This window comes from Rhodnius prolixus, unplaced genomic scaffold (genome assembly GCF_049639745.1).
Source record: "Rhodnius prolixus isolate KJV_2025 unplaced genomic scaffold, Rpr scaffold_4, whole genome shotgun sequence".
Taxonomy (NCBI): Eukaryota; Metazoa; Arthropoda; class Insecta; order Hemiptera; family Reduviidae; genus Rhodnius; species Rhodnius prolixus.
This window is the reverse complement of record NW_027411614.1, coordinates 39,803,563-39,826,601: the sequence shown is the minus strand read 5'-3', so window position 1 is coordinate 39,826,601 and position 23,039 is coordinate 39,803,563. Positions and strand designations below refer to the sequence as shown.

At 32.6% G+C, this 23,039-nt stretch overlaps 1 protein-coding gene and 1 long non-coding RNA gene across 2 annotated transcripts in view; one reads left to right on the top strand and one right to left on the bottom strand.

Moving 5' to 3' along the window:
* Positions 1–2,669: 2,669 nt before the first annotated feature.
* LOC141455858 (uncharacterized) overlaps positions 2,670–23,039 on the bottom strand; it is a 58,430-nt gene continuing 38,060 nt past the window's right edge. The window contains exons 2-3 of the long non-coding RNA XR_012459494.1: positions 6,070–6,866; positions 2,670–2,927 (exon numbers count right to left, since the gene is read on the bottom strand). This is a non-coding gene — a long non-coding RNA (uncharacterized lncRNA). The remainder of the gene's footprint in view (positions 2,928–6,069; positions 6,867–23,039) is intronic.
* The window catches only part of LOC141455855 (alpha-tocopherol transfer protein-like), a 79,501-nt gene continuing 70,839 nt past the window's right edge, over positions 14,378–23,039 (top strand). The window contains exon 1 of the mRNA XM_074131295.1: positions 14,378–14,532. Coding sequence (XP_073987396.1) covers positions 14,499–14,532 — 34 coding nt within the window. The 5' untranslated portion in view covers positions 14,378–14,498. The remainder of the gene's footprint in view (positions 14,533–23,039) is intronic.

Genomic DNA, 23,039 nt, shown 5'->3' with positions numbered 1-23,039 from the left:
CTGACAATTCCACAAGTATCTTTGTCTTTAGCTTTTCGTCTCCATTTGGTCACTCCAATTTTAAATAGATTCTTCCAAGTCTTTACTCAAGCATTTCCTCAGGCATCCTCTTTTTCTCTTTCCGGGATACACCTCTGTTGTTATACTCTTGACTATCCTCTCATCTGGTTTAGATAGGACATTAATTTTAAAATAGAAATTTAACCGTAACGCTTTAATTCTCTTTTTTTTTAGAGAGAGAGAGAGAGAGAGATAACGTTAAGCTATCCTGATCTAACAATTTGTAAATATGAGTTAGTTGATGCTGAGAGAGTCAGCCCATTAAAATGGTCCCAGTTAGAAGTAGAACATTTTTGACATCTATGCTCATTGCCAATTTCAGTCATTATTTTTTATTTTTTACCATCATTTTTACCTAAGGATTAGGTCATTTTCAGAGCTTATGCTATTAACTATTATAATATTTTTTAAATGAGTTATATGGATGGTTGGCGTGAATCTGTCTGATTATGTACTCATAAAAGAAAAAAGTGAGATTCTGTGCGGGTATTCTAAAGTAAGCTCAGTTGAGCAGCTCATGTCTGCTGCTGGTAGAGTTTTTGGGTTATGAACAGGACAAAGAGTAATGCAAAGAACTTTCTAAGGGTCTCCTAAAAAAAAGCAGGAATCTCAAACTTCATTTCCCAACTAAATATCTATATGTACAGGACGGGAGGTCTATGAATACACTAGACTTAAGAGTTTTTAGGCTGTTTGAAAACCCTTGGAAAAACCAGATGATAGAAAAAAGATGGTAAGAAAATATTGTAGAGAACGTAATGAATTAGTTCAGGAGAAAGTAATGAACCTTTTCTGGATTTAGGGACTACATGCTCAAATAGTTGAAGGGACTATAACGATAAATGTGCACTACGAATTGCATTTAAAAAATAAATAAATTGCATAATAAGTTTAAAGAACACAAGTAAAAGAAACAAAGAAAAAATTATCTAATCTTAGATAAAGATAATTTTTCTTTAAGTCTATTGTTCGAATGTTGCATTGTTCAGTTTATTGCAGAGAATAACAATTTGATTAAGGAAGGTTCCTGATAAAATGACAATAGTATGAGGATTTGCATCCTAGGATTATATAAACTGAGTGTGAGAAGGATTTAAGGTCATTCAGCGATGGTATTTAGAGTCAATATTAAATGTTTTGTGACCAATTTTATATTTATACGTATAAGACAGTAAAATTGTATAAAACTGTATTTAGTGTAATACTGAATCAGCAATTGTTAAAGCAGCACTCCTAAATTACTGTCATCCGTACAAAGTTTTGTTTTTATTGTTCTAAAGAGTTGAAATGCCCTTGGCATGTTACATTTCATATTACGCATAGCACAAACCGCTTCTCTGAAGGTGTCAAGAAAACAAAAAAACTTTTTAAATAAAACTGTATCTTTGATGTGGCCGTGTAATAATAACATAGAATCTTTACTTTCTATTTTGTTGCTTTCTGCAACGGTATGTTTTAAGTGTGTTTTTTAATCAAATGTACGTGGGTGAAAAACTCTAGAAAAATCTTCTATGTATTTACAAATACAAAGAGAATAAATAACAAGTTATTTTCTTCTCTAACAACTCGATTAATAACACCCGTTCAGTTTACAAAAAATAAACCACATCTAAGTTAAACTTATTCAACATAATCTATCTATTAATACCTCAGTCAAATAAATGACTACTATTTTGGTCTATAATTTAATATAACTTATTCATTAATACGACATAAAATTAAAATTCGGTCTAAATTAAAATAATTTAAAAAAGTACCCGAAACACTTTACAAGGGCTCTTCCCTAAACATAGTCACAATCCGAAACCCGTTAATTAATTAATAAAGAAAAACACAGAGATGGAAATGCAAAAATTTTTTCAGTATGACTTCTATTATATTTTGTATTTGAGGGACGATTTACGGCAGTGATTACTACAAAGGATCTACCCACTGTTCCTCTTCTACCAAGTCTTTTAAAAAATCATCTATCAAGATGAGGTGGTCCCTACCTTAAATAGTAACGATCCGTCCTCTTATTGCCTCTCAGTATCTGGGAATCATTTGAACACGGTGACTGTAAAATAAAAAATATAAAAAGATCAGCTCTTCTATCAGTCTTAACTTCTTACATGAATCCCGATATCTCATATAATTTAAAACCACAAAGTAAATAAATATTGTAATTTACTTCAACACTATATCTAGTAGGTAGAGATATCTTGTGGAAATTTTTATAAACATCACTGTACAGTTTGAAGTGTATACTGTAGTCTGGCGAACAATTTTGGTACTAAACAATTATGATTAAAAATTGTGAATAATTGTTATTCATTTATTGTGAATAATTTTGATTTATTGTCCAGCGGGAACTATAACGAATGTATAAAATTTGGGATCTAGTTGGGTGTCATTTTAAATAAACAAATCTTATATCAACGTAGGTACTATTTCTATCAGTAATAGCAGCACTTACTGCTGCTATGTATTATTATTTTATAATAATACATTATATTATTGTAATATACAATATTATTGTAATAATACAATATTTTATAATAATAATACTTAGGTTTATTGTTAAACCTAAGTTTTGTATAAACAATAATACATTTACATCTTCATTTTTTAGCATCCAGGTTGAAAACTTTAGATATACATAGGTCACAATCATCTAGCTGTAATAAACTGCCTGGTCCTGATTATCTTGAAGGAGATGCTGTAAATTTTAGTGAAGAGTCTCTTGAAAGGCATAAGGACCTTGCAAAGTGGGATTGTGCTTATCTGCGTTGATTACATTTCCTTCATTATGAACATTACATTTTGTGGTGATGGTCATCATTTGTTCCATTCTTTTTAAAAACCTCTGGAACTTTTGGCCGCATACCCTGTGGGAAGATTGACGCCTATCAAATAATTTCCGTTAGTATTCTTTTAAGGCAAGATTAGTATTACGATCGCAGAAACAAAAAAATGAACACATTAACAGTTTCTACACTAAAAAACACTCCCTTTTTTTTCTATATTCCCTACTAATACCAAACCATTGTGATAACAGTATTTCTTTAAAAACATTATATTTACAGAAGGATTGCTGATGATTTTGTTTTATTTCTAATTGTCAAATAAATATAAATGCTAAAGCTTTGATCTGTAGTAGCTCTGTAACTGATCTGTCACGTTCATGTAATAAGTTTTTAATTAAAATCACTTCCCCCAAGTCACTAAAGTTTTGTTTTTAATTTGTTACATATTGCCAAAAATAATAAATGACTCAAGAACCTCCTTTTACTTTTACAAAAAGTGTGGGATGTTTTTTTCAGGCCTACTCATTAATACCGTAGTATACTGCCCATTTAAACAACTGCCAGAAACAAGATTGAACGTTGGTACCTAGGTATTAAATACTGCTTTAAACAATCCTTCGAGGGAGATTTATAGTTTCTTTGGGACAAACATAAACGTCAGCTCGGCAGAGAAATTCTCTGGCAGACCAACCAGACTCTCTGATGTCTTCTTTTCAGACACCACTCTACAACAAGGACTTTCTAATCTCATTTTTTACCACAGAAATCAGGTTCTGTTTTCCCAGAAACATAAGTCTTCAGAAAAAAAATCTTTGTACGTCTAAATTTCATGTCTATTTCTCCCGTTTTTGTCTACAGGGCGTTGTATGATGTTCAATTTTTAGTCCTGTCCAGATGTTCCCCCTCTGTTGAAATAGTGGACACTAAAAGGCGTCGTTTGAACGCGTCAAACCTTTATTTCTTGTACAAGACCATTTTCAACTAGTCCACTTGCAAATGCTGGAAGAACACTAAACTTACAACACAAGAATTCCTCCATGGTTCAATCACTGACTACACCCTCTGAACGAAAATACTCAATTGCTCCTCGCAAATATCTCTTACGTCCTAACTGGGGAGAAATTAAGTGGCTAACTCATATCATTGTTCATGCAACTAAGGGTAATAGGATGAGGAATTTCGCGAGCATGGCTACATGTTGGGAGCATATATGAATTCTACAATTGAGGAACATGTAAGAAAGATGTCTCATGACCCAATCAAGTTTAGTACTCTCATTTACACCTCTTCATACATGTAGTCCTTCTGTAATTGCATTGAAGAAATAGCACGAGGTCCTGAGGTATCTTAACCAAAAGAAAATATCTAAATTTTTTTTTCACGTGAGACGATTCAATTACCTTCTGTTTCTAACAAAGAAGTCTGGCTGGTCTAAAGAAGGCTAAAACAAAAACAGAAATACGCGTTTGCCATGTTTTAGAATTAAAGAAAAAAAAAACAAATATATAATTTCAACGGAGTTCAAGACCTTCTAAAAACACACACATACAATGATACTTCAAGTTCACGGCTCTAGAACATGTTGAAGATTGTGACACCACACAAGGACTTCATGATAATATTCCTCCATTATATATTTAAAAAACTATATTTTACTATCTAAATTTGACTCCCAGTTGTTTTCAACTAGGTAAACATTTCATTTACATATATCTTTAAAGTACTTCTAAAAAAAAATTGTTTACTTCAAATTGCTTGAATCAATACACAGGCACATATTATCTTAATGGAATAGTGTGATGTTAGTCTATTTTTAAAACTAATTAAACATTTTTAAAAAAATCATCAGCAGCTCCTTACCAATATTTAAAGAAATAAAGTAAATAAAGATTGCATAAGTAAATTTTGATTACATAAATTCATTTTATCCTTCATAAATTTTTAACCTTTGTCTTCATACATTTCTTGTCTTTTGCAAGTTTCAACTTTATTTCTGTAGTTTTCACAAAAGGAAACATCTATTTATTAAATAAAAAATCTGCAATTAAAACTGTCCATTAGGTTCGGTTTGACCATCAAAAACAGCTGAGTAAAGTTGTGAAAAATAATCCAAATTTCACAATATTTTCCTCTCTTTTTTTTTTTTATATAAAAAAGAGGAAATTCTCAAATTCCCTGAGACAATAGAATGTAATAATAATGGCTTACCATTGTTTAAAAAAATATATTATAGCAACTACAACTTTTATAGCAAATAAAAGGGGTTTTGTGAAAATCGTTATCTCAAACATCGGCGTTTTTAGAAATTTTTTGAATGGTTGGTACTTCTTTTTTTTTTTTGTAAACAAAGTAGCGCCCTTGCGTTTGAAACGATTTATTGATTCTAAATTTTCAGTGTAAATATATGCTTTCAAGGGATCTATCTGTACGCTTTGACCTAGTATAGATCATGCTTAGGGGAGAAGTTAGTTACACATATGAGGAGCCTCCTCTAAAATTACAATAAATAATAAATAACTCTGTAAATCTTAACCCAATTCTGATGAAATTTGGAGGATAAAGAGCAAAAGGTTTCGCTAATTGATGGGGTTTACTTACCACTTGCAATCCAATCCAGTTCTTACTCTTAAGTAAGGAGAATAAATTTCGTGTCGTGGCATATGTAAGAGCATTAAAATCGCATAAAATTTACGATATCATATAAAACAAAATCAGATATGAAGATATGAAACAAAGAAAAAAGAAAATGCCCGTGTGGTAAAAGAGAAGATGTCTACTGGATAAGAAGAAAAAGATGCTGATGTTTGCATGTTGTATAGCAAACAAAAGACCCAGGATAAAAAAGAATATTTACTTGATTCCCAAGGATTGATTCCTATCTAAATAAATTAGAATAGGCAAACACAAAAGAACTCAAGATGTGCAGCACACTATAAATTTAAATTTAAATTAAACAGACATTATCGGCGGTGCCATGCGATAAATGTCAGAGCTTCGTTCAGGAGAATAACTATCGAAATAGCCAACTTTTCCAAAATTCAAAACATTCCAGATGATTTAGATAGTAGGAAACAATTTATTTACTCATTTATGGTTGCTTAATGGAAATTGATAATTGAATAAAAATACAAATTATGGATTTTAGATATTTTTAATTTTTAAAAATTCAAAGAATATTTAAGAATAAATAAATAAACGTTCATCCGTTGCAAAATGGCCTCACCCTTTCTGATGTGCCTCCTGTTTACTGAATGTCACTCCTTTTTTGGAATATCAATGCTTTCCATCGAAAAATCCATCCAAGTTTGGGCTCCACATCGTAGTACAACCAGCTGAATGTTCTTTACGGTGTCTACTTCAGAATTTAAACTTATTCTCATCATCATTAGACATACCCTTAATTTTAGTTTAGGCTATTGTTAATATAAGCAAATAATGATATAGATAGTTTTCTATTGAGTATTTTAATAGTATTTTTTCGCTTTGCGTAGTTGACTAGATTATTACATCCATAGTCAATTTGAATATTAACACATTTTTTGTGATTAGTAATGATAGTTTTATGTAAAAATTTTGAAGCCAATGAAATTGAGTTTTTAATAGACTATCTTGACCTTGTGATTTGGTTTTTATGATTTTTAATTTTGTAATGTTAAATTATAGACTTTTGCATATTTTTAGAATTTTGTCTTTTAAAATAATTATTTTGAATTGTGTTAATTTTTAATTTAAAAAAATATAATAGAGCATTTTACCTCGGGCAAAGATTTGCAGAGTTTACAGTTAGCTTTAGAGAGGGCTTAACATAATGTAGGGGACTAAATCCTCACCTTAAAGGCACATTCACCCGAACTTTCGAATTGCGTACATCATTCATGAAAATCGGTTCACCTGTTCGGCGTTACGTTGCTTACAACTTACTTCGTTCTGCCCAACCTAGTTAACATACTTGGCTGATTTAAGAGGGTGTGCACAGCAACTTAGACGTAACTCATGGAGCAGATGTGGGAAAGAAGAGACCTGAAAATAATGAAGAAAAATAAGATTAGAGCTACTTTTTACACAGACTTTACGAATATATTTATAGGATTTAAATGTGTTAAAGATATGGATAGGTCTGCATTTTCTGTATTCACAGATTTTCAAACTTTACAAGACAGATTTGGATTTTCATCAGAGGGATTTTGTTCTTCAGTTTGGAGTTGAATTTGTCTTCTGGTTTAAAATATTGACAAACCTTAACGTCAATTATGATTACTACTTAATATATTTAGTAATTATTAACAATGCCAACAAAGAAATATAAGTACGAAATTAATTTTAGCAAATGAGAAAATGAAATAAATCTTTTGCTTTTTAAATAACACCATGTTATAAATACGATCATAAATAACAAATGGTGAATCATTTGGTTATTACACGACAAAGTTAAAGAATGACATTAATTATTTTTATTTAAATGACAAAACATTTACTACATTAATTATTCAATAATCATTGTGTTACTCACTGGCTATTTGCTGTCAATCCAATGTTAATAATACTTGGAAATATCCATTAAAATATTAACCATTAATTTTAGCTGATGTTAAAAGTAGTAGTTAACCTTCGACAAGTTCAAAATATCAGTGATTAAAATACTCGAGTTGAGCTGGGAAAATTTAAATTGAACAACAGAAAAAATAAAGTCACAATTATGCCTTGCATTGTACAGAATTTGTTTGCTATAGATCGTTCACAATTCAATCTCTTGAAGATGAAATTAAAATACATAATTTCTACCTCGACGATTTTGGGTGAAACTCTTGAAGTTTTATGTCACTCCTCAGAACTCCTTTCGAGTTCTAACAAGATATAGTTGGAACACTTGGTTTTTGGCTTGCCCTTGCTGGAAAATAATCACATAAAAACATAAACGGATTTCCCCAAATATTGTCAAGGATTTGTACACATTCATTTTCTTTATAATCCAAAGTTCAAAAACATTTACAATTCGGATTATCATTACTTATTCAGAATGGCTTCTTCAATAAAATGAACCTCACCGTCTGCTCATCCTTTGGACCAACTCAACTTCATATAACAGATGCGCTTATTTCAATTCTTTAGTTGACAGATCTTTCATGCTGTAGTTGAAACAGAACTAGCGACTTAGGTGAAATCAGTCAATTTGTTTAATCATCAAGCGAGTTCTGGGGCGAAGCGCTATGAAGGAAATCCAACCTAAGTTTGATAAGATTCTTGCACTTCCAAATCATTCAGAGGCAATTAATCTAACCCGCCGCCATCTGGAATTCACTGAGATGCGGGTTCCTCCATTCGGTCGCTAGCTATTAGAGAAAGGAGTAGCACGAATATAATATCAGAGCTCGAAGTTGGATCTCTACCGGGACAGTGATTGCCTGCTGGAAACGATGGTTGGAGGTAGTGGGAAGGATTTTAAATATCTGGATCCACATAAGGTCCAGGACCAGGAGCAGCTAAAACGTAAACCAGTCTCGACGAAGGTGGAAAGATCAGTTCATCACGCGTCTCCTCCTTTCCTATCTCTAAAAAACATATTAATTATTTTTATCTACAGCGGATGATATCAGGAAAATGGCGTAGGGCTTAATCCTTAATGTTGATTATGAAAATTTCTAGATCTAGGTGTATCGTCTGATAGAAAAGAGTCGTAGCAGCCACAGATTTCAAAAAAATCTATTCATTAATGTGGTTACTTCTGTATGAGCCCCAAGTCAACGTCATTGTGGAGCCAAATCCAAATATAACATTACAATGTTCTTCTGTTTTCCAAAGAATATAGTGTGAAACATTCACATGAACTACTCTTACATCAATTATTAGTTTAGTAGAATAATTGTAAAATTGTTTATGGTTGTCCTGAGTATTTTGCCTGGCAGTGCACTCTATCATCTTAGCACATAACTTGCAGCTAAAATTTTTAACTTACACCTCTTCAATTAATTTTGCAGGTACCCTCCTAAATACAATTTTTCCGGAAAAATCCTACAATAAAATAAAAAGCGGTTTATATTCTTAGAAAAGAAGTTAACAGAAAATCTAGGATCTGCTTTTCAGAAAATGTGAATAAATGAAAATTCATTGAACATTATCAGTTATTCCATTTCAGCGCTATTACAAGGGTATTGTTGTCTGAAGTTTTTTTGCAGCGATAAATAAATACTACCTCGTGTTTATTAATAATGGAGATGAGTTAGATAAATAAACTTAAATATATTAATAGATAAATAAATATTTTTCTATTTATTTACTGTGGAGATGATTACAAATAGGACGACATACCCCTAATGTTGAACTCATATATTAGTCGTTATGGCTAAATATCTCTATAATTATTATCTACAAGAAACAATGCCACTTGTTTATACATCTTTAACACGATAGAGGTCAGATGAGTTTTTCAACCCAGCGATACAAGGAGAACACTGTTGTAAACAATGGTGGTCTATAAATAATTCACAATGTAACCTATTAAAAGAGAATGAGGTGTAATTTAATAAAGACCTCTACTTCAGTTCTACTAATTACAAATTTTAGCCTTCCAAATGGTGAATAAATCTCAAATTAAACTAATTTAAAATGATTAGACAAGTTTATTATGAGGCCTGGTCGTTAGTGACAAGCGAAGAAGTAAATTTGTGGTCTCTCACTAAAGTTGACGACAACTTTTCGCTGCTAAGGCGGAGGGGCTCTTAAAAGTCTTAGCGGTCAGATGCTGAGGAAACACAAGAGCCTGCTTGGTCTAGTCGTTGGCGTTCGTTGAAGTTTTGCTGGAATGACAAAAAGACACGGTCCAAGTCCTATGAAAGAGCATAGCAGGGAGTGAAACACCTGACGATGAACGTTGCTAAGCCCACGGCGTTGTACTAAGCGGAGGCGTCTTTGGAGCCTGTTCTTTGGTATGTGCTCTGAGCCATTGGTTAGTGTTAACTTACCGGATGATTAGGAGCTTCTTGACTCACTTCCCCAATTACATATTCTATTCATCTGCTAGTAATTAAAACATTATAATAAAAATATATTTTCAATTAAGAATTTTCTCCTTGTGTATGTGAACTCAATTTGATAAAGTAAAAATCATCGGAAGTTTGAGTTTGAAGTTCGGTTTGCTTGGATTGTCTAGGAGCCTCTTCACTTCAGCTCATCCAGCTATTATGGGAACGTCAGTTTGTTGTGAGAGAAAACTGCCTGGGGGTAGACAATCTACAGGATAAAGAACATGGCTATCCAATCCACACGGGGCAGTAAATCAATTCCTCCAGGTTGGTTAGCTTACATCATGGTATAACAACAAATTTATTTATTTTTACAACTTATTAAAACATTTGATTGTACGTATAGTTATAAAATAAAAAGCACAAGACATACAAATACCGAAACGCTAGTTTAATTTATTAGATAGGAGTTTATTATTTTTAATATCCTATATAATAGGTTATTAAGAAGTGTTATTGACATCAATAATAGAGGACAAATATATTTAGTTTTATTATAATAGTTGGCTGTAGAAGAAGTAATGGGATTTATTAAAAATGACAATTTGAATGGCGAAATATATATATTTTTTTATTTATTAAGTGTCATTATATTTTCTTTGTTAAAGTGGGTTCCATTAAGATATTTGGTCTAATTTTCTCTCTTTTAATTACTTTAAGTAGTCTTTATAAATTAGTCTTTGTACATGCGTCTTTCTGCCAGTATTTATTCACCATAAAATATATGGTGAGTTGCTCATACTTTATATTTGGTTTAAATGCCACCAGGGTCGTGACGATTTGATAAAAACTCTTTTTGGACAAAGTCATTTTTGTTGACCGTGTTTTTTTATTTTATAAATTTGGTACATAACTTCATTCGTCTAGATAATAAAACTTTCATTTAGAACATATTTCCACAGATCTTTATTTGAAATAGAGTTTTTAGATAAGGGTGAAGTTATGATCTCCTCAAAAAGTGTTCTTTCAGTATATTGTACGGGTTTTTAAACTTCAATTTGAGAATTTATATATATTTTTTTTAAATGAAGAACAAAGATTCTTCTTCCTGTTTTAAATATTTAGTCAGATTTTCTCACTATTATAGTGTTCGATATTATTCTAAAAAAAGATTTTAATCAAGAATACACACATGTGTACATATGTAATGGAAACGTGAGTATTAAAGAAGGAAATTCAGATACAAAATTACGGAAAGATATTCCAAAGTGTATTCCAATGACAATTGACCTTGCAGCAATCAGATTTTTAAATTTAGATACATTAAAGAACATAAAATCTATTGAAATGTTATCAAATAATAAAATTATTATGAAACATCGCATTGAACATAACTTTTAATTGCCAATGTGAATGACTTAGCAATGTTATAGAAGATATCATTCACTTCCTTCTCTTGCAAATTTGAAAGCGGAAGTACTTCGACCATGAAAAAAAACTAAAAGAAGTTAAGTATTCACTGGAAATGGATGTTATGAGATCCGTTTTGATGTAGGAAACCAATTAATTGACTATGCAAGCGCACGTTTGTGCGTTGGGTATAAAATATGCTAAAAACACTGGAAGAAACGTTTAGTTTTACAGGTATATAGCAGTTTTTTGATGCATTTGAAAAGAAATATTTCAATTAAAATACATGTGATATATGGTGAATGAGTATTTTTCGTTTTCCGTTTCTATTTACTCATTTTATTTGAAATACAGCTAGGAAGATTATTTTCAGAGAGGCTGAAAAGTTAACCACCACATCTTATCAAGTTTCATCTCTTCAGCGCAACTTTACTACTCCTATTTATTTATTTATTTTTTCTAGGAAGCCCAATTTGGAAAATTGGCTAATCGAAATGTGATTCCCAAAAATAAACCTGAAAAATCTTTATTGTAGAAAAACATTTTTGAAACACTTCAAATTTAGATTTCTTTAGCTATGCTTTATATTTAATAGTTATTTGAAATTATGTCAATATAGACCCTAAATGATTAAATTAATATTTTAAGCAATACTATAAGGTAAATAGGTTTAACTATAAATTGAAACCGGGTTGATAGGGCGGTGTCATATGGCAGGCAGTGTACAAAACCAAGTTCATTAGTTAATCAGATTTGACTTGATTTATGGCAGACCTAACTACTCCTTTAGCTATGAAGGCTACTAGATACGTAAATCAAAATTCAGACTAAATTTTAAATAAAATTTAATTATTAATAGATTGAGAGAAAATTGGGTAAGTTTCATATCAGGCTTTTCCAACGATTTCTTTCAGTTCATAAAAATAGGATTTGAAATCGAAGAATCTATGGTCGAAAAAGCGCTTTACCCAATATTTCTGCTTCAATTGAATGGTAAACAGCTTTAAAACTGATTAATTATCACAAACTATACTGTGATCTAATATTAATATACTAATCGATATGAAATATTATAATTTTAGTTTAGATATTAGTTCATATAAAGTGAAAAAATTACCACTATTGCGAAGATAAGTTTTCTTAAATTTAAATTTATTGTAAATTATGTATATTGGTTGACATGTTCTCGTTACATAAATATTTGGTTATGTTGTTTTTAGTGACGAAACAGAAACCCCCGGCGAACAATTCTTTTTGTTTAATTAATGTATAATGCATTAATGTAACCAGCTTTTCCACTTATATAAAGAAAAATATAAGAATTCAATTAGCAAATTTATTAAAATATTTAAAATTTAAAAGCCATTTTATCAATAGAGAATTTTACAAGGAAAAATATTAAATTTATAATATTTAAAGTAGAAAACACTAAGTTCCTTAATAAATTGGTAAATTCAGATTAGGTAATCAGGTTAGTAATAATAATAAAACTTGAGGGAAGGGATTAGCTATGAGGTTAGCATACTGGACTCCCACGCGGAGGTCCCGGGTTCGAATCCAGCTGCTGACCCTTAGATTTTCTCTTCCTAGGAGCTTCTTACAGCTCACTGTCCGGTGATGGACAGTGTTGTCTGTAACGAGAGAACACTGTCCGGAGGCCGGCAGTGCACTGGAAAAAGCTCCGGGCGCTAATGACCTCAGCTGTTGATGCGCAAAAAAAAAAAAAAAATAATAATAATAAAACTTCTGTTTTTAAAACATGATTACCGAAACTTCGGTATACAACCTTGAAGAATGGCTACTCCTTCAGGGCAAAGGGTGATCCAGCGGTTGGGTTTGTCTTGCGTGATTAACAACTCTTATACCATCAGTCTCCAACCCTAATTCAAGGTACAGATCACGTAGAGCCTGCAAATATTCTGGTTTAGCAAACCAAAACCATTGTGCAAGATATACACTATCTACTTAGGGCTGGGTTATGGGATTGTGATTTCAACTTGAGGAGCATAATTATCTAAGAGTATTCTCAGTACACTGGAACCTCCGTCATTGTGTCCATCAATTGCCTAGGAGTACGCTGGAACAGAAATCTAAGTACAGAAACATTTTTGGTAGTAAAAGTTGTTGAAAAGATGATTGTGTTCATAGATTTACTTTTTTGATAACAAGATCTTGCTGGTTGCAGATATTTGTGTAAGGAATTGTTGATTATCACTTTTATTACCTGCAGCAATCACAATAATATGTCTTCAAACGCATTCAAAAAAAATGGGGTACGAAAGTATTAGAAGGGCAGCATGAAGGAAAGCACAAAATGAAAATGGTTTATGAGAAGGAATGGTTGCTGTATGTAAAACTATCAATGCACTCTCTTAAATGCAATGTTGAACTGATAAGATTAGATTGCATTGTGGATTTATTTACTAATAATAAATCAACAATACTAAGTGCCAATAAATTTGAAGTCAAAACAACATCTAAATAATGCAATCAATGCACAACGCACTCTATGATAGAAAACAAACAGCAAGTTGTTTATGTTGTGGATATGTTTTCTAAAAAAAGAAAAAGTTGGCTTATTAATCGTTACAAATTCTAATCGAAACTGATTGAATGTTAGTAAAACGACAATTAATGTTAATGAACGTTTCAATTAACGACTACTGTGAACTGACAGCAATCTGGGACCAACTAAACAACAAAGCTGTAACAATTTTTCCATTCCTGGAATCCTATAAGGAAAATCTGAGGTGTCATTTAAATTAAGATGAAATAGGGAATAAGAAGACCGTTCCCCCAACTCAGATTATTGTCTTCACACTTAAGTGCCAATTTTAATTATTGCATTATATGGTTGCAACATCTTTCTGTAGTTGTAAAGATGAGAAGTTGATATAAAATAAATTAGTTAATCGTCAATTATGATTTGTATTGCAAAATCAATCAGGAACCAAAGGTAAGTTAAAAAAATTAAAATAAAAGATCGAGAAAGAGAGAAAAACAAGCAAAAATAGAGTAAATAACGCTTTATTAATATTAAATAAAATATATATGTAAGAATTGAATTTTATAATTTTAATTTCTGTTTACATTTACTTTAAAAAAGTCTAAACATGAAGGAAAAAACGATTGTCTTTAAAAATAAAAGGCAAAAAGCCGGCAGGTACTTAACGACGTATGAAGAGGTCGACGCTAACGCTATCTCTAATGCCCGCTGTTCATATATAGCAAGTTCAGTTAGACGGCAGAGTTCAGTCAAGTTGTGTACAGTTCTTCCAACGACATGACGGTTATCATAATAGAAGTGAACGAGCCAGGTGAGTCTTGATATTATTTGTGATTTAAATTTTATTTTAAAAAACAGAATTAACAAAATAGCTCTGTAGTTCTGATACTTTGTACTTTTAGCTTAGTTTAGCCTCTCATCTCTTATGCTTAATTATTCCTACAATAATTTCTTCAAATCATTAATTTTTTTTAAATGAATTTACTTAAATTTTAAGCCCGTCCGTCATCAGTCACGGGCACCCGAATTTTTTTTTCATTGCACTGCCAATCTCCGCGCAGTATCCCGGACTGTGTACTTCAATAGTTTTTCTTATCAGTGAATGATAACTTTCATATTATTATAATTTTTCACAAACATTTGTAAAAGAAGCTACGTGGTCCCCACGAATTAGCCGGAATCCTGGGTTCTAATCCAGCTGCTGGCCCTTAGATTTTCTTTTACTAGAAGGTTCTTACAGCTCATCGTCCGGAGGCCCGGCAGTACACTGATAAAACCTCTGAACGCCCAATAACTTCAGATATTGACGCGCCTTAAATTAAAATTAAAATAATAATAAATGCAAAACATTGTGATTACAGTTCTACAGTTTACGTTCTTCAAATTTATCGGTATTTTTTTTTTTATTTATATTTGCCAACATCTAAGATTATTGGCACCCGGAGCTTTTTCAGAGCACGGACGGCCTCCGGATAGTGTTTACTCGTTACAGAAATACTGAACATCACCGGATAGTGAGCTTTAAGAAGCTCCTGCGAAGAGTAAATCTAAAGGGCAAGCAAACTGGATCTCGTGATCTCCGCGTTGTAATCCAAGTATTGGTGTACATTACCAATAAATAAACGTAACTTGTTGCAAGTGAGAGAGAGTTGTAACATGGAGCCGAGTTGAATTATTGTTTTTATTATGACGTAATACAGCAATTATTAACTTTCTATACGGAATATCGTGTAGATAAGTTATAACGTTTATATTAAAGTCAAGATAAAAGTTTTTATCTATTTACTTTGTTTATTAATGTAAGTTTTTTAAAAAAAGCAGGTTTTGTTTTCAACAACTTAATGTTAAATTTTGCCAAAGATAATTAAGATTACTGTTTAGTAAAACCATACTGTTTTGAAAGTGAAACAATCTATGTTATCTACCGTGTTCAAGAATTTCTAGAGTTCACACTAAAACAGAATCAAGAACTCCAATGATTATTTTTTTGTTTAGTTATTCTGCATCAATATTTTAGAGTAATTGTTCATCGTTTTTAGTGGCTGATTCATTTACCCAAAGGGGAGAAAGTTTATTGACAAATTCGATAATAATTTCTAAACACCTTTGCGTTATTTTCTTAGTAGTGAATCCAAAGATGTGTAAATCCACTTTAGGGAGTATGTTTGGTACAAATTATGATTGAAATTGGCTGTAATCTTCCTTCCTGATTAAAAATTTTGTTTTTTAGTCCTAGTTTAGTGATAATCGTAGATATTTTGTTTTCAAATTATCTTTATTTTGTAAAAACCCATTCATTTTATAGCAACATTATGTATGTTTATAGTTTCAAATAAATTCAGAAGACTATTTACAATGATGTATAGATTTCGGTTAACCAAAATTGTTTTTAATCATGAGATTGTAGCAATACACCTTTAAGAGCCTTTACCAGTATTTACCTGGTTGAATTTCCGCCCTATTGATCGGTCTCTTAGAAGGAAGTTTAAAGCTCTAGGTTTGTGGCAGATGTATTATTTCCGTGGCCTACAAGTCAGCGATATGTTACAGCTTGCCTTAATTTGACTAGTATCGTCATACTGTTGCAAAAAAATGGTATTTACGGAATGAAGTGGTGGAGAGAATTAGTTACATTAAATTATCTATTAGGCATTGAAAGGAAGAACGATACTAAAAACCGCCAAATATAATTCGGTTATTTCTTCTTATTTTCTCCTAATGCGGGATGAAGTTCGTTTTTTATCCGTTCTGGTACAGCGATAAAACACTATAATATAGGCGGCATGGATAGCAGATCTCTGAGGAACTAGTATGAAAACGATAGATCCCTGTAACTAGGCGAAAAAAGTAAAAACTATTTAATTGTTGTTTTTCCTGTTTACAGACAGGCTGATATCTAGTTTCCTCTTTTTGCGACTTTTACGATTCTGCATTATTCTGTTCACGGAAACACATTCATATACAATATCTGGATTCCTGTGTAGATAAATCTGTAACATAGGAATATGTTTTTAATGATATTGCTAAAGAGTATTGTGATTTCTCATTTCCTTCAAAATTATCATTTCATTATAATTGAAGCTTTAATATACAAAACAAAATATCAATTTTTTTAAAGTATAAGTTTTAAGTTCAAAGAAAATTAAGTTCACATATCTTTTTTTAAAATAAAATGAGTTGCCTTTTACTTAAAATGAACTTTAAATTGATATTGACATTTAAAAGTTAGGTTAATACTTTTCAACAGCACCACGAGAGAATTTTCAGGGTTGCATAATTTGCAAAAGTGACATCCGCTCTTTCTACGTGCAGATAGATGTAAGCTTTTGAAGTAAATTACTGGAGCCATTTTTTTGTTTGTTTAATGAAGGAGGTTTAAATGATACGTAACATCATAACATGTCCACAAATTCATGATATTATTTTTGCATAAAAAAAATTTAAACAAAAACACTGATAATCTACAAATTCAAAACTTATAAATTTTGATTGAATCCACAGTTACGAAATTTCAGGCCCGGTCACGATACTTCCCTTTTAAATTGTAAAAGTCGAAGAAGGAATTTTATTTTTATCTTTGTTAGCAATTTTCCGGCTGAAAAGAAAAAACTTTATTGTCTCTAAAAATTTCTTTTTATTTATTTTGAATGGTGACGTTTTGATCATTTTAAAAATTTGTTCCCATTTTTGATTGTCAAAAATGGGAACAAATTAAAAGAATAATAAACTATACTTGAACAATTTGATTTTTGTAATATTTGTGTGGTCAATTTTTTGTTTAAAAAACTTGGCTATTATACTTTTTACATCCATAGCATTCGATTATTGATCGAAAAATTGATAATGCTATGCAGTAAACTATCTTGTCAATTTGCTTGTTACTTAATCTACACGATTTTGCTTTTACGCGATTGTCAAGTAAAGTAATAGAATCGTTGATTTTTTTTAAAGGATTACGAGGGTCGTTTGAAAAGTCCGTGCAAAGTCAGAGAGATAGCAACACTGGCGCGTATCGAGGTTATGTTTAGTTAGTAGCATCTCTTGGAAGAACACACACCAAGTTTCAGCCAGATCGGTCTATTTCTTTGTGTTTGGCATTCGTTTGAATCGAGGAAGTCGAGTGATTTTCAAAAAATGGACGAAAAAGAATTTCGTGTGTTGATTAAACACTACTTTATGAAAGGCAAAACGCCTGAGGAGACTAAAGAGAAGCTTGATAAACATTATGGTGACTCTGCACCTTCGATTAGAACAGTTTATTAGTGGTTTCAAAATTTTCGGAGTGGCCATATGGGCACAAGTGACGCTGAACGTTCTGGACGCCCTGTTGAGGTTACTACTCCAGAAATCATTGATAAAATCCATGATATGGTGATGGATGACAGAAGAGTGAAGGTGCGTGAGATTGCTGTGGGCATCTCGAATGAACGGGTACATAATATTTTGCATCAACATTTGGGCATGACAAAGCTATCGGCAAGATGGGTGCCGCGATTGCTCACGCTTGACCAAAAACGAAATCGTGTGAAGTGTTGCAAGGACGGTTTGCAGCTGTTCCAGAAGAATCCGCAGGACTTTAAGCGTCGTTTCGTCACTGTGGCTGAAACATGGATACATCACTACACTCCTGTGACCAAAGAACAATCTAAACAATGGGTTACCAAGGGGGAATCTGCGCCAAAAAAGGCGAAGACCGATCCTTCGGCCGGAAAAATTATGGCGACAGTCTTTTGAGATTCGCAAGGAATAATCCTCATCGACTATCTGGAAAAGGGTAAAACTATTACAGGTGCATATTATTCATCGTTATTGGACCGTTTGAAAACCGAGCTGCAAGAAAAACGCCCACGATTGGCCCACAAAAAAGTCCTTTTCCATCACGACAACGCACCAGCTCACACCTCAGCAGTTGTGGTCGCAAAATTAATGGAAATAGGGTTCCAACTCGTTTCACATCCCCCCTATTCTCTAGACTTGGCTCCCTCGGACTACTATTTGTTCCCCAATATGAAGAAATGGCTGGCGGGAAAAAGATTTTATTCAAACGAGGAGGTGATTGCAGAAACGAATGGCTATTTTTCAAACTTGGACAAATCCTATTATTCGGAAGGGATCAACAAACTAGAGCAGCGTTGGACGAAGTGTATAAGCCTAAAAGGAGACTATGTTGAAAAATAAAAAAGGTTTACCTCAAAAAATTAAGTAGTTTTTATTTTTGCACGGACTTTTCAAACGACCCTCGTAAATCTTTGATTGATAACCCCCTTTTGCGAAAAAGTACGCACGATTTTTTGTCTTCCATGATTTAGAATTTTCTTTAAATGCGATTTTTTAGGTACTCAAGGAATATCCATTTCAACATGTTAAACGTTAAACCATTTAGGTACGCCTTCAACTAACCATTACACCCCCCCCCCCCAAAAAAAAAAAAACCAACTATTGACCAATACGGTACAATCAATTTACAAATATACAGTCATATCTGTTGTGCAATAGGAAAACCATTATGATTAACGAAGTGAAAAATGTAATCACCTCAACTAGTGAAGCATCATCAATGAGAATGTTTGATGGATTTCTGTTAATAGTTAGTTAATAGTGTCGCTGAAAATGAATGAATCCACAAATAAAACAAAATAATTGAGAGCCGTGAATCTATTAATATTTTCATTTGTTGAATTTTAAATTTGTGTTTCTAGAGTTCATTTTTAAAAACAGAAATAATTGATGAAGTTTTTAGTTCTAAACTCAAGCGTTTTTTGAAAATTATTATGAATAAATTTATTTATTTTCTTTTAAGTACATGGTTTTAGAAAACATGATATCGCGTCATTTTTTTATATTCATTAGATTGATTTAGGTTCACATTTTGGTTGATCAAAAGTTCGAGTCTCGTTTTTTTCTCGATTTTGGTTTGCACGATTTTTCGTACAACACATCTACTGCGAAAAATAGGGAAACGGGTCAAAATTAAAAAGTTTTTACATAAAACAATGGTTTCTACTGAACTTTATAATAACATTTTATTGTCCCTAACATTTGGTAATTTGGGATCGTCAAAAATCTGAAGCTAGTCATTTTGAATTAGGAGCAGTTTACATAAAGAAGCTCTTTAGGAAGAATATAAATATAGTCAGAAGCTGACAATGGTCTTCAAAGGAGTTCGAGACAATTGTATGTATTCTCAAGACTTGGTCCTCCTCAATACTGTTGTAAGTACAGCATCAGCCAAGGCAAACAAGGCTTTTTACAAAATTTTGAGTATAAATACGATAGGCTGTCAGTTATACACTACTAGAGTGTGCTGAAGATTCAAGACTGTGTTAGGAAAGTTGGCCACGATGTGCAGCACAATTTATTGGAACTGTAAGAAAAGAAAATGAATTTTAATCTATGACGACGACTAAGCAAACATCACGAGAATACAGATAAGGAAAGCGATTGCAACACGCGCTCTGTGGGAAAAGATAGGAATCAATTGCCGCTTTTAAATATCTAACAAACCATTTCACTGATAACGGTACATTCACGCGAATAATACACAAACTAACCAAACCGTTAGTAGATCTGAGTATTGAAAAAAAATAATTGATTACCGACCAGAGTATTTGGTCCAGATTCTGTAAAGCTCTCTTCCACCGAATTATCATTATATTTCAAGCAATCCCAAGCGAGATTAAGATGCAATGATCACCAAAGTCAACGAAACAACACCTTACTTGTTTTAGTTTTACAAATTATATACTTTCTCTCTAATTGTTAATATTGAAGGCAATCAAAATTTATTATCAAATCAATTTATTATCAAATTTTTCAAATATTAGATTAGATTAGATTAAATTTGGGTGGCCTCAGGGCCTACGCCACTGCGACCCCTTTGGGTCTATTGTGGCTCCCCTAACTTTAAAGCTCACCCTCCAGACCTGTCCTTTTAATTAGACTCTTAATGCTGGAGAGCGACTCTTGGGTAAAGCTCACAGGCCTTGGTTTTTCCTCCCCGAGAAGTAACATCCTTAGCCAAACAAGCCCCTCACACTGGCACAACACGTGCAGTGCTGTTTCCTCCTCTTCCTGACAGAACCTACAAAGGCTATCATCTGCCAGGCCCATGCGATGCATGTGTTTTCTGAGTCTGCAGTGGCCAGTTAATAGACCTACAATCATCCTGATAGCCCCACGGCCTTGGCGGATTAATTTTGCAGTCAGCCTCGGCGAATAGACTTTAATAAACTCCTTCGCCTGTCTCTGTCCAGTGGTGGCAGACCACCACTCCTGAGACCTACTCTGCACCCATAAGTTAATGGTCGCAGTCTTAATACACTTCGGAACCCCAAAACAGGGCTCCGGGCCAACGAAGTATCTCGCAGAGCCTTCCCGGGCCAATAAATCTGCCGCTTCGTTACCCTTATGTCCTGAATGACCAGGTACCCAGACCAGAAAGACCTTATTTTGGTCACTAATTTCCTTCCGAGAAAATTACGACTTTAGAATTAATAATTCCTCGCCCTTCAATCTCGGTAGCACAGAACCTAATTGCAGCCAGCTCAGCCTGAAAAACTGTAGCTAGCTTCCCTAGGCTAACCGAAAAGCTACATTTCGGCTTTTTCAAATATTAAAGATGATTTTCAAATCATTAGGAACTTTGCTCCACAAAATACAATTTTTTGTTATGGTGACTACAAGTTATACTTATTTTTTGGTTTTTATGAATTTGTGCCGAACCTCCTGAAACGTGTGTAATACATAATTACAGTATATTACTGCACTTGACTTGAATTCCGAATCGAATGTATCCTCTTAAACCATTAAAGTCGGTTCACGCGTTTAGACGCAATGTTATTTACAAAATGGGGTAACAAGAAGAAGAAGAAGTGGATGTGGAAGAACAAGAACAAAATGTCAGAAAATGCAGTTTTTTTCCCAATTTTTGGGCAAAGATTTTCTAAAAATATATTGGACTTGTTTTATTCCAAAACATTACTCTTGTTGTAGAGGATTTGCTCTATATTTTAAAGAAAATTTGGTATTTTTATCTTTAATAGACATAGAGAAAAAAACAAATGGTTTAAGTTGGTTGTTTTTCAAAGTTACCCTTTTTCATGCTCTTTTTAACGACCAACCCTTATACAATGGTCCTACCGGACAGTTTTAATTAATAAAACATACAAACTCTTTGATAACACTCATCTGAAGGACACATTCTTTTTAAACAATTGCGTTTCCTTTGTTTCCTTTATCTTTATTTATAGTAATAAAGCTCTTTTACTATCATTATGATGTCATTGTTTAATTACACACATTATTTAAACATAAACAAACCCTTAAAAAAACAGATAGGTAAATCGTTATAAAAATAGATTTATGTTGATATACGTGTTTGTAAACTAGTAAAGGAATGTTTTGCAACATGAATGCACACACTGCCAGGCACCCGCTCCGGAAAGTAGAGTGGAATGTATACATGTACAGTCCATTTCATAAACAAGTCTAATGACTTATCACTTCTTCTTTTGTGCATCCTTTCATGTGAATCATTTTTTGAACTGCTCCACACTCGATAAATTGTAATTTGTTTCTAATTTTGATAGTCTTAATGATAATTAAATAAAACAATGTATAGTGCTGGAATTAGAGTACTCTAACGAGATTGAATACGGTGCAGATAATGTTGGTCTGATTCCAAGGTTAACTGATAAACATGACTCATTCAAAATATCCTCCCAAATTCCGCTTCTAAAAATACAATTTATATCATGCAATAATAACAGCAATTATCTAAGCTAACATGGATTGTTGGTTCTGATTTTTTTTTAACAATTGCTTTTTTAATAAATAATTAGATGAAAATAAAAACCTGGCTAACATTCTCCCATTGCTGGTAAGATGAAGTTCTGGTCACATTTTTGGAAAAATTGTCTTTGAGCCCAGGAAATACGTATTTCGAGAGGATACTGTTTTTTGTGCGCCTTCTCCTTCTACTTACATGTATGCTAAAAATAATGGAGGAAGTTACAATTACTATAAAAAGAATGTGTTCTTCTTCCTGTTTACGTAGTTATAGTTTATTAGTCCGGATGAGTCACCTTAGGCGGCGAAGCCTTAACTGGCTGACTAACGAGCTAGGGTGCTAAAATTTCGTTAAAGGTTATAGGGTGGACTTGGAGTAAATATTCTTTTATCAAACCGGAAAATTTCGAGACAGAAATTAAGGAATGCTTACTACTCTGTATGTCCATGTATCTATTATTGAAAAGGTCTAATAGCAGACTAGTTATCAAAAAGCATTAGAAATAAGTTTTAGTGAGTATTATACGCGTC